The following is a 12,789-nucleotide window of genomic DNA, read 5'->3' on the forward strand; positions in this document are numbered from 1 at the left end:
ATTGAAACCATTGAAACCACTGAAACACTATACCATGACCATTCACGGTGAGTACTTAAAGAATTAATCAACCGCTCGCTTACAAGAGCCCCCCATATAAAATGATAATGAAACAATTAAGGCGCGCTAAAGGGTCGTCACACTTTAAAAGGTCAGTTCCGCAGCAAAGAGAGAGAAAGAGAGAGAGAGAGAGAGAGAGAGAGAGAGAGAGAGAGAGAGAGAGAGAGAGAGAGAGAGAGAGAGAGAGAGGACGATTGACGGATGTCTCCTTAACTTTAATGGTTTACTTTTCGGTTTTTTTATTATTCAGAAAAAAAAAATATGGGAAGCTAAGGAGTCATAAAAGTCATAAAAGTGATAGAAAAACTGAAGCTCTAAAAACCCCTAATTTGACTTCTTTTAACATGCTTTCAGTGTGTTATTTTTTTCGAGATTCGAGATTCCCAGCCAAAATTAAGATGAATAAACTAAATGAAATGATGAATTAACTTAAGACGGGGACTACTATTTCCAAGAACTAACAACCATTCCAAGCAATCTGACCGAAAACAACTCTACTTAGCCTTCGATACTAATAAAATCGGTTTTTTAGTCCAGTTGGACTTCTCAAAGACCTTTGATTGTATTGATCACCCTTTACTTGTATCTAAGCAATAATACATTTTCAAGTTTTCGAATGTAACTTTTTTTCAACTAGTAATTATATGAAAAAAGAATACAATCGGTAGAAGTAGAAAGCGGAACCTCTTTACACTTTTTTGTAAACACAGGAGTACAACAGGGTTCTGTTTTAGGACCACTTCTATTATCACTCTTTATCAATGATCTTCATTAATTTTCCACATGGAAGACGCTATATTTCTAATAAATGAAGATATAATACAAGTGAAGATATAAAACGGATTTAACCTTCTAAAACTAAAAAAAACTCTAGAACTATGCCTATAATTTGTTCTAAAAATCTAATTGAATACTCTCCCAATCGATATACAAAGCATTTTCAATGTATTATCAAGAATTCAGTCAAAGCTTGTCTCTTACTTAATTATTGTATAATACTATTTATTCTTAATTGCCAAATTGTTTAAATATTTTGGAGAATTTGTGGAGAAGAGTGGAACCCGTTAACATGCATAGGCAATAGAAATAGAAGAGACGGGCGGTTTTCAAATATATGGGCGGTTTTCGAAATGGAAGAGCTGACAAAAAAAATCATGTGTGCAATTCACACGTAGCAGAAGTGAAACCTTAAAAAATCGAAAAAATCTAACTTTTTTTTCTTCCATCACCTTTAAATCCATTTTTTAATATGAGAACTTATAGTAAAGTTTATATCATATAAAATGTTATTATTTAAGCTTAAATTATTTTCTTCAATCATGTCTGTCTGACATCTACAAAAAATCTAAAATTTTTTGAATCTAATCAATTTTTTTTTCCTTTATCACTTTAAAGTCAATTATTTTATATGACAACCTATAGTAAATTGTATATCATTTGAAAGCTTATTACTTTAAGCTTTAATATTAGGTTTCAATCATATTTGTACGATATCTAGAAAAAAAGGCACAATTTTTTAAATCTTACCATGTCGAAATTTCAAACTGAGATTACGATACTTCCTACACTTGTACTCAATTCATTTTTACTGTCGCTTTTTTGTTTCATCTTGTTTCAAATCACTACGATACTAAAGAAGTTTTTACTTCAATAATTATAAATACAACAATTAATTCACCCTAAATTTTGTATAATCAAATTTTTACATAAAATTGCATTCCGTTCAGTGATTTCACATATTTTTTTTTCAATGGGAAGACTAGAAGTTAGCCACAAGATTGCCTTTATTGCTCTTGAAGTTCACTTATCTCTAGAAATATTTCATGGATTGTAATTTTTCGTTGTGAGAAAATAATTCTGTAGGATGTTGCACGAATGTTGTGTTTATACCGTGAAAATACAACTCTCAATGGGTGCAGTAGAATGCGTGAAGAAATTTTGATGAACAAACGATGGAAATCAGTTTTTTTTTTCATTCACATAATTTTGTTTCATTCAAGAATCAAATACGAGCGCATCGTAAAGTTCAGCCTATTATACCGAGAGCCCTAACAGAAGCATTCACGGAAGATAGATTTTAACCGTGGGTACACTTTAATAGTTAAACTTATAGTTTACATGAAAACCGCGATACATCGTCTGTTAAGTCAATGGTTAGTTGATGTTCCGGCAATATACACATCGGCAAAGAAGACAGACCTTCATACTATTCATAAAAGTGAAGGAGGAAATTGATGTTCCCTTGTGGCTCATCATCGTCGTTGTTAAGACAATTATTATCATTTTTATACCCCACCTACACTATACATACTCGTGAATTTATTAAGTTTTAAGGAAAATTCTGTGGGAAACATCCACTTCAACTGCTTTATCACGGATTGGTGAATGGGAATCTATGAATGAAAAAATTCTTCTTGAAAAAAAAAAAAAAATTAAAATTGGGGTCATTTTGTAAGATGTGTGTGTTTGTACTTTTCTGGGAAGATTGTTTTTTTTTTTATGAATGAAAAATAGGGTTATACCCGCAGCATTTTATTGTAATGATGACGAATACAATAATTGACTGGAAAATTCGTCACATAAGTTTTTTTTTTGAAGTGAAAACTTCTTTAGTATCGTAGTGATTTGAAACAAGATAAATTTTATATTCACAATCCTGAGATAACATTGAAAACATGTTCTTTTTCTAAATACGTTATATCCTTTGATCTAGAGCACATACAAATTTGATTTAACTTTAAAAAGCATGCTGATAATATTAGCTTTTATTTAATATATCACACGTTACACAATCTTAAATTGAAAAACTTGAAAAAACACCTCAAAACACCTGTGGAAATCTGTTGCCGATGACCAGCCACAAGTGTAGGAAGTAACGTAATCTCAGTTTGAAATTTCGACATGGTTGGATTTGAAAAATTGTGCCTTTTTTTCTAGATATCGTACAAATATGATTGAAACCTCATATTAAAGCTTAAATAATAAGCTTTCAGATGATATAAAATTTATCATAGGTTGCCATATAAAATAATTGACTTTAAGGTGATAAAAGAAAAGAAAATAAGATTGATTTTCTTGCTTATTTGGATGAAAATTGATTAGTTCAAAACATTTTAGCTCTTTTTGTAAATGTCAGTAAATGACAGACATGATTGAAAAAAATAATTTAAGCTTAAATAATATCCTTTTATATGATATAAAAGTTTTTATAGGTTCTCATAAAAAATGGATTTAAAGGTGATAAGAGAAAAAAGTTAGATTTTTTTAAGTTTCACTTCTGCCACGTGTGAATCGCACACATGATTTTTTTTGTATTGTGTTTTTTAAGTGAATGGGATAAATAACTCAGGTTTGAAATTTTGACAAAATCAGATGCATGTTAACCGTCAAGTTATTTCCCATTAAGTATATTATACCGGATCACTTTGAAGTTTTCATAATCGACAATATTGAAGATTTTTGTGCATATCTTAGTCCATAGAACGATATTTTTAAGAGAACTTGTCATTTTGTGTGTTTTTGTTTTAATTTATATTTTTGGACCTCTATTTTTTTTCACGAAACTTGCAAAATCCTGAAATTCAGAATCTAGAAAACTAAGAATCCCGAAAAACCAAGACTACCAAAAAACCAGAAAAAAAAAAACATAAATCCAGAAAGGCCGAAACCCAAAATATTCTGGATTTTGTATTTTTGGGATTATGTGTTTTCGGGATTCTGGATTTTCGAGATCTTGGGATTCCGGGTTTTCGACATCAACCTTTATTTTACACCTATCAAATGTTTGAAAGACAAAAAAAAACTTAGAAATTTACTGTGTATCAAAAACAGTTTGTCTACCAGAACTCTTTTTAAAATATATTTTATATGTTTATAATATTTTAAGTTTTCGTACTTTCACAAGACAAGCAGATTAATTAAAAAAATAATTTTTCTTTATTTTCAGTACTTCGCCATTCGAATTGGTCCGGTTGTTAAACGTGATGTTATGAAGGCCTCTACAATGTTAGAGCACGAAGCACAGTAAGTATAAATCAAAATAACATAAATCATTACATTTCTTTAAAAAATTGTCACCCAAATTTCACCACCCCTCAAAAGCATAATTTTATGCATAACACTGTGCTACAAAATAAAAAAAAAAAATACACCCGAGAAATGACATAGTGTAGGCTGTTTGTATGGTCGAATAATGCATAAAAATATTTTTGTTATATTTTTGGAACCCTCCATTTTTTTTTTATTTACAAAAAACCATTTTTACAGACCTTACGATGTAATCTATCAATATGTCAGTCATTTTTCTAACAACTCTCAATGTGTTATATGTTTTTGGAAAGAGGATTTCCAGACCTTTTGAATGATGTATAGAAGTCTATTGTTTAAACAAATTAAGTGTAGGTTTTTATCCCACAAATCTTGAAAAAGTGATTTTTTTCCCAATTTTTTCAACTTTACCCAATTTTTTTTGCAAAATAAAACAAACAAAAAAATAAAGTAAGGTTATATTCTGAAAGAATATACATTTAGGCACAAATTGGCGTATTTTTTTATTGAATTTGACCAAAACTGCGGAATCTATGCTATTTTTTCGTAAATAGAAAATGTGGCTTTTCATGATGTGAATTGCAAGGTGCACAATAGGGTGTTCGTTATTTTAAAATAATAAGAATTTCTATGCTCCTAGGATCTTATATGGTTGGAAATAAACTAAAAAAAATATTCCCCAAGTTTCAAGTCTCTAACTTAATTCTAATTTGTGCCGCCAAGCGGTTGAAGTTTCTTATGGGAATAACATGGGGTTTCTTGGACCTTGTTCCATCAATTTTAAATTCCAGCCAAACCATTCGTTCAAAAAATTTAAAACTTTACAGACTCAAATTTAATAAGTGTAGCTATCATGTGAAAATTTTTCAGATTTTTAATTGTTATAATTTTAGAGATTTAGCTTGGTAAAAAAAGTCATTTTTTCAGACTTTTTCAAAAATCGCTTTTTACACGTTTAATGCCAAAAATGCCAAAAAACATATAACATATTGAGAGTTGTTAGAAAAATGACTGAAATATTGATAGATTACATCGTAAGGTCTGTAAAAATGGTTTTTTGTAAATAAAAAAAAAATGGAGGGTTCCAAAAATATAACAAAAATATTTTTATGCATTATTCGACCATACGAACAGCCTGCACTATGTTATTTCTCGGGTGTATTTTCAGTGTCGCACCGTGTAATTAAAATGCATTGACTCATTGTATGACCCAATGCAATTGTGCAGATTCTTTAAAAATGTTTCATAAACGAAACTTTCTCAAATTCCATTGCCATTGCATTGAAGCTTAAGTAATTTTTTTTTTTTTTTTTAAATTTTGGTATCAACTCATTTTTCCGGACTTCCGGTGCTAGTGGTGTAGGTAACCAGCAGCTAACCACTATTAGTACAAATGACAAACAAAATGATAGTCGACGACCTGTGTTGTCTACTATCAACTCATCATGTAAGCGGAAACTCAAGCTACGAGTACGACGAGTATGTCCCAATCGTGGAGTCAAATTTTCGTTTTTATTTTTTTCTGTTACAAAGTAATATTCTTTTTTTTTTTTTTTTTGTATTTGTTGTTTTGTTCTCTCATTTAATATGCGCTTATTGTTTTGTCATTGTACACCGGAAGTAACTATATTTTTTTTTCTATCTTTCTCTTGTTCTTTCTAATTTTCATTTTTGTTGTCTTTTTGTTGTGTGTAGATTTCAACTGAGATTCCCTTGACAAAAAAAAGATACCTAAACAATATTTTTTTTTATAATAGGTACTAAATTGGTTCTTGAAAAAGTGACATCGAAATGAGCCAGTCAGTCACAAGAATCATTTGTAATTATGAGACATTAGTAGCGGTTTATTATGACGAAATAAGATTTAAATGACCACGAAGACATACATACATTTAATGAGGTAGAATATTTAAATTTAATGAAGATCTAAAGGTGACCACACATATTAAGTCTTATAGTACAGGTAAAATAAGCATTTAAAAAAGAAAATATTGTTACACTCATGAAACTTGGCAAAAAGTTTGCATTTGGGATAAGAACCAAGGATAAAAAAAATCTATAAGAAAAATGTGGGTGGAAAGGTATTTTTTCGCGGACAAGAGGGAGAGGGTGAAGGTCATAACATTGATTTTGGGATAGAAAGCAAGAATAAAGAGTTTTCATAAAAAAAATCTAGGTGAAAGGGTGTTTTTTTTCGAAGAGACAGTAAAATCTGTAATTGGTCCCAAAAACCCAATGATTCGTGTAAAACGTCTAAGAACTTATGTATAAACGTTTAAATGGTCATCAAAACCAAAAATAAAATGAATCTTGGCTTTTTAGGACCAATTACACATTTTACTGCCTCTTCGAAAAAAACAACCTTTCACCTAAATATTTTTTATGAAAACTCTTTATTCTTGTTTTCTATCCCAAAATCAATGTTTTTACCAAATTTCATTAGGGTGGCCCATCATTTTTGTTTACACTCAAAAAAACACCCTTTTAACCACGATATTCTTATAAACTCTTTAGACTCTTGTTTCTAATCTCAAAAGTAACATAGTTGCTGAATTTCAATAGGGTACCAATAATACTACTCTTGTTTTACTCATTTTTTCAAATATACCCATATTTTCTCTACACCTAAAAAAACACCCTTTCACTTAAATAAATTTATAGATTTCTTTTATTCGTGATTCCCATGGAAAAGACAACATTTTTAATAAATTTCGTAAGGGTTACTTTTATACCATTGATTTTATAAGTCTTATCGCGGATTTTCAATATTTCCCAAAAAAAAAAACACCCTTTAACCTAAAATATTTGTATAGACTGTTTGGGTTCTTGGTTTCTGTTATAAATGAAACATTTTTACCAATTTTCATTGGTGTAACAATTTTTTCACAGTTTTTATGGTACTAATTCCGAATTTTATCATTAAAACAAAAAAAAAACATACTTTCACTGAAGATAATTTTGTACACTTTATAGATTCTTAATTCTTATACCAACCAAAACTTTTTCACCAAGTTTTAAAAATAAATAAAATTTAAGTCAGCTTTTATGATACCTTTCTCACACATAATTCAACCCATCAAGAAAAGAACCCTTTCACCAAAAATTTTTAAAAAACTTTTTAAATCCTTTGTCTCTGCTTTATCTAAAACCTTCATCCCGAATTCCATCAGTGTAGCATGTTTTTCACATGGGTTTCGGTTATATTTTACCTGTTGAGGTCAAAAAACAAGCACCCTTGTTTTTAATCGACAATAACTTTTCTTAGAGCAATCGTATTGACTTAATTTTTATGTTATTAGATTCAGCATCAAAAAATACCTCAAAAACATGTCCACACACAATTTTGTGCACTATATTTTTGACTTTAACCCTTTCCTCTTGTCCCCGAAAAAACACCCTTCCGCCCAACTTTTTTTTATAGACTTTTTATCCTTGGTTCTTATCCCAAAAGCAAACTTTTTGCCAAGTTTCATGAGTATAACAATTTTTTATTTTTTAAATGCATATTTTACATGTTCTATATTTGCTTTAATTTTTTGCACTTTTATTTTTTAATCTTGAACCAGAATTAATAAATATTGTACCATGCAGTTTAGCATGGAAAAGTGTTAAAATGGGTATGAGAAAGAACAAAATCGTCAATATGAATGACATTTTTAATTGGATGGGAATCTTATATGAAATTTCAGTATTTTTGCTTCGAGTGAAATGATCCTGAACTTTGCAGACAATTTGTCTGCTGAGGTTTGGACAGCCACCAAAGTCGCAAAACTCGTCTGATTTTGAAAAATTAAACGCCAATCGCTTCGTTAAATCAAAATCTAGGGGCGATATTTTTTTAGTTTTTTTTATTTGTCTTAACAAAAAAGTTATAGCCAAAAAACGCAAAAAACACCAAAAAATTAATTTAAAAACTTTTGGACTTTCGTCACCACTGTAATAATGAATCTATTTTCATAAAATAAATGACAATCGCTTCGATTAATCAAAATCTGGAGGTGATATTTTTAAGTTTTTTTTATTTGTCTTAACAATAAAGATATGGCCAAAAAAACGCAAAAAAAACATAAAAAATTATTTTTAAAAAATTTGGACTCTCGTCACCACTGTAATAATGGACTGATTTTCATAAAATAAATGGCAATCTCTTCGAATAATCAAAATCTAGGGGCCATAATTTTTTTTACAAACATCAAAAAAATGGACTTTCGTTTAAAATTTGTTTTCTCAACCAATTTTCAACCGATTTTTATAAAAAATATATCATTGGATTTGGAAATAAAATGAGTTAAATAATGTTAAATAAAAATAACATGTTTTAGTTCAAGTTCATGCTTAAAATCGTATTATTGACATTCTTGAGCTTATTTAATCAAGGGTCGTTATTAAAACTACATGTTTTATACATCGTTAAAAAGGTCTGAATGTCTTTTTTTTTTAATTAGTAAAAGACCAAAATAAAATTTAAAATTAAATAAATTTTGAAATGCATAAAGATCGATAAAAACTGATGATAAATGAGTTTAAAAACATATGATATATCTTCGTTAATTTCTAAGTTTTGCAAATACTTGTATGAATCTTTATTCTTCGTTGTTAAAAAAAATACACCAACAAGCATTAATGTAAAAAACTTATCCTGTATGTCTATAATTTCCCGCAATTATGCTAACTCATATCTTCGCATAAATCCAATTCCAAGACAAATATTTATCTAACTTCCTCTGCCAAATCATCAAAATTCTACCTTTGTCATCTTATGGCATATCGCAGAAAAAAAATGTATAAATACCTAAGATAGATAAAAAAACGAAGACAATTTCTATCTCTGATCTGCAACAAACATCAGAAGAAAAAAATAGAATAGAAGAAGATTATTGTCGTCGTCGTTTTTTTTTTGTTGCCGTTCAACTTCTCAGCAGAACAAATCTCAAATCATCATGCTGAGAAGCACTGTTTGCAACATCCGGCCACCATCACCATCACCGGACCGGACAAAGAATGTTACAATAAAACAAAAAAAAAAATATCAGAAGAACTTGAGCTGAAAATGGAGAAGTAACAGACAGCAAAATTGGAACAACAACTGTGATCTCTGATGGAAGAAATAAACAATCCATCTTTAAAAAACACAACAAAAAAACAAACGCATCCATCCACTACCATAAGCCTAGAGAACTATACGACGATATAATATTTGTCTGTAAAGTCTTGAGTTCTTAATTTCCCTCTCACCGTGTCGTCAAGTGGAAGAATAAACAACCACGCCAGTTGGGGGTCCAATTTATACACCCTCTGCTCTTGAATCTTCTTAATAGTCAATCTTTCTCAATGGGAAAACCATAAAACGACAGAAAGTATCTATGAAATGCAAACCAACAAAAAAAATGTAGGTATCTAATCCCACTCGATGTGACCATCATCATCATCAAAATGATATCTATGGAAGTGTCAGCTGGTGGTGCCGTGATGGTTAGGCATGGAGATCCATCAGCATAGAATAGAGGAGAAGATGATGATGATCGTGTTGTAATTTGATTTCGATTATACAATATTCAAGCTTCAGAATACAGATACATACAAATGGTTGATTTATCAGTTTTGTATTCTCTAAATGTTGGCACTCGCGAAATATTCGAATTTCTGTCGATCAATCGATTAATTTAATCCCACATCTGGGCCTAATTTAAGACAATTATTAGGTCAATATAGGGCAAACTTTGGAGAAGATAGATTCTCTCTCGTAATTATAATCAACAAGAATGCCAATGATGGATTTACTTATAGATCAAAGGTACTCTTAAAAACACACTCGGAGCATGAACTCACAGACTGTCAGTCTGTTAACAAATACGGTTTTTTTTTTTCTGTCCCTTAAAGTTCAAACAGAGTTTGTTCAGAAAATACAGTATGACGACCTTCCTAACCAAATCTTCCTTTCCTTTCTAAAAAATATTAGCTACTCATTGGACACATTTTTGCGTTATCGCCTTTTTTTGAGATTTCAGACGGTTGTCTTTGTTGATTTTTACTGACCGTTTTAGATAATGTAGAACGTTTTTTTTTTATCGAAATCGATAAAAATATAATATCGATATTGGCACAGTGTTTCCATATAACGAGAAAAAATTTCAATATTTCTTTAAAGATGAAATTTAAAGTTTAGACCAATCCACAGTTTTCAGATTTATATTCGATTGTAAATTAATTATCGATTAATCGATATCGATAATCAACAAAGTATCGATAAATCGATACAGGAAAAAAAGTTCATTATTTTATAAAAATCACTCGATATTTTGGGGTATATTTATATCGATTAACCGATAGTTTAGAAATTATCGATTAAAATCGATCGATCAAAAGATAAGTATCAATAAAATTTATAAAGAACTGTCGATGTATTTGTATACTAAATCGATTAATCGGATGATAGCAAAGTATCGATGAATTGACACTAAAGTATTTATGAATGATATAGTAAAAATAAAAATTATTTTATAAAAAAATATCGACAATATGTATAAATTTTTTTTTTTTTCTTCCAAGTCTATCCAAAGTCCTTATAGTTCCCCTTGGGCCACTACTGCAGACTTTAGCTGGAGGCAGATGCACAAGCACATGTACAAGTTTACATGACCTCGTCTCTTTCGTTGTGCTGCTATCAATGTAGAAAGCTTCATTTAATTTTTTTTATGAGCCACTTAAAAATGGAGCGCACTTTCTTCGGGGGTCCAAGTAAAAATATACAAAATTGAAGGAATAAAAAAAAAAAAAAAATAAAAGATAAAAAACAATTTCAAGCAATAAAACGCCATGAAATTGTATATAAGATACATTTTAACTCTGCCAGATACATTATTACTCGTATTGTAGCTCATCGCACATGGTGTGTAATTTGCTTCTTTATAATGTGTAGACGGGTTTTGATGATTTGAAGGGAACAACAAAACAACAAAAAATAAACCGTGCCCCAACGTCATAAAATAAAAAAAAATTAAAATAGAAACAAAAAAAAAAAAACAGCTTGGTTGGAGTTTTGGAATGGGGAAACACATTAAAACCCAACACGTCCAGCTGAGATTCTATATTTTTTTTTTTTTTTTTCAAATTTAATTTCTTTTTATTATTTGTATCTTCATTGCTTAAATTTCATTATGATGCGTTGTTGCTGCCCCGAAATGAGACATAATTGAGGAAGTAGTTTCCTAATTATTTCGAACCAAAAAATTGTTGCTATGTCGGAGATAGTCTATAAGATAGACGTATAGGGCACAGCAGTGTGTATTTTTTTTTTTTTTTAGTACAAAGAGAGTTTTTTTGGTTTCTTATTTTTTTCTTTTAGGGAAATGTGATAAAAAGATTTTTCGTGAGAATAGATAGTGATTATGATTATAAATGCGGTTGCAAGGGAAGTTATAAAATTTTAATTTGAGTATGATGATCGTAAAATCAGAGTTAAATTAAGAGTCATGTAATATTTTTTTTTTCTTAATTTTTAATATCATTTTCTTTTTTCGGCAAGATGCAGCTGTTAAATATCCATAAACTCAATTTATTTTAGTTCAGTTGTTAAAATGGTCAAAATGTGTTTTTTTTTTCAAAAAGGTAAGAGAACAATATAAAGGGATCGGGTCAAAATTCTGGCTTCAAAATTCTGCTTTTCAAAATTCTGCTTTTTCAGCGAAAATTCTGTTTTTCAAAATTCTGCTTTTTTTCTATTCTGTTTTTCAAAATTCTACTTTTTAAAATTCTGCTTTTCAAAATTCTGCCAGCATTATATTTGAACAAAAAAATTCTGCTAATTCTGTTTTTTTTATATAGCATATGCGCTGGCTAAAGAAAAATACACCTCATTAATATAATTCAACATTGGTACTTTCCTAAATTTTTTTATTTAAGTGTCGCAAATATTTTTTGAAATGCATATACTGACTTTCTTTCAAATAAAATATGTATACTAATTGGAACCGATGTTGTACATTCCTTTTCTTATTCAAAATTTGAATATTCATCTTTATTTGATAAATTAATAAATTTTTAGTTATTTTCGGAAATGTTTAATATTAAAAACCTTCACTTTATATTTTCAAATTTATTCATTTATAAAACAAAAATTAATTCGCATTTAAAAAATGACAAATTTTGTAGGTAAGTAATCAAATAAGCAGATAATTTTTCAAAAAGATCATTTTACAGAATTCTGCAAAAAATTAAAAAATGGTTTGGAAAATGTTAAAAAGCGCGTGCTTTTTAACATTTTCCAAACCCTTTTTTAATTTTTTGCAGAATTTTGAAAAGCAGAATTATGAAAAGCAGAATTTTGAAAAACAGAATTTTGAAAAGCAGAATTTTGAAAAGCAGAATTTTGAAAGCAGAATTTTGACAAAAGAATTTTGACCCCGGCAGAATTTTGACCCCAACCCCAATATAAAATTAGGGTTGGTGACGTTTTCCCCAAGACATACTCCCAAAACTAAAATCCAAAAATAACCAAACTGGAATCTCCAGCAGCAAAATCTCCAAAGAGAAAATCTCCATAACAAAAATCTTTAAGCCAAAATCTCAAAAAAAAAAAAAAATGTTCGAGTAGTGAATCATGCGATTAAATCGCGCTATTAGCATGATTCACTACTTGAACAAAATGAACATATTTGTATTGGACATAATATTTGCTTTTTG

At 29.5% G+C, this 12,789-nt stretch overlaps 1 protein-coding gene across 1 annotated transcript in view; it reads left to right on the forward strand.

Moving 5' to 3' along the window:
* LOC129912372 (eukaryotic translation initiation factor 5B) overlaps positions 1-12,789 on the forward strand; it is a 156,231-nt gene that overhangs the window by 66,211 nt on the left and 77,231 nt on the right. Inside the window, exon 5 of the mRNA XM_055990579.1 lies at positions 4,007-4,083. Coding sequence (XP_055846554.1) covers positions 4,007-4,083 — 77 coding nt within the window. The remainder of the gene's footprint in view (positions 1-4,006; positions 4,084-12,789) is intronic.

This window comes from Episyrphus balteatus, chromosome 2 (assembly GCF_945859705.1).
Source record: "Episyrphus balteatus chromosome 2, idEpiBalt1.1, whole genome shotgun sequence".
Classification (NCBI taxonomy): Eukaryota; Metazoa; Arthropoda; class Insecta; order Diptera; family Syrphidae; genus Episyrphus; species Episyrphus balteatus.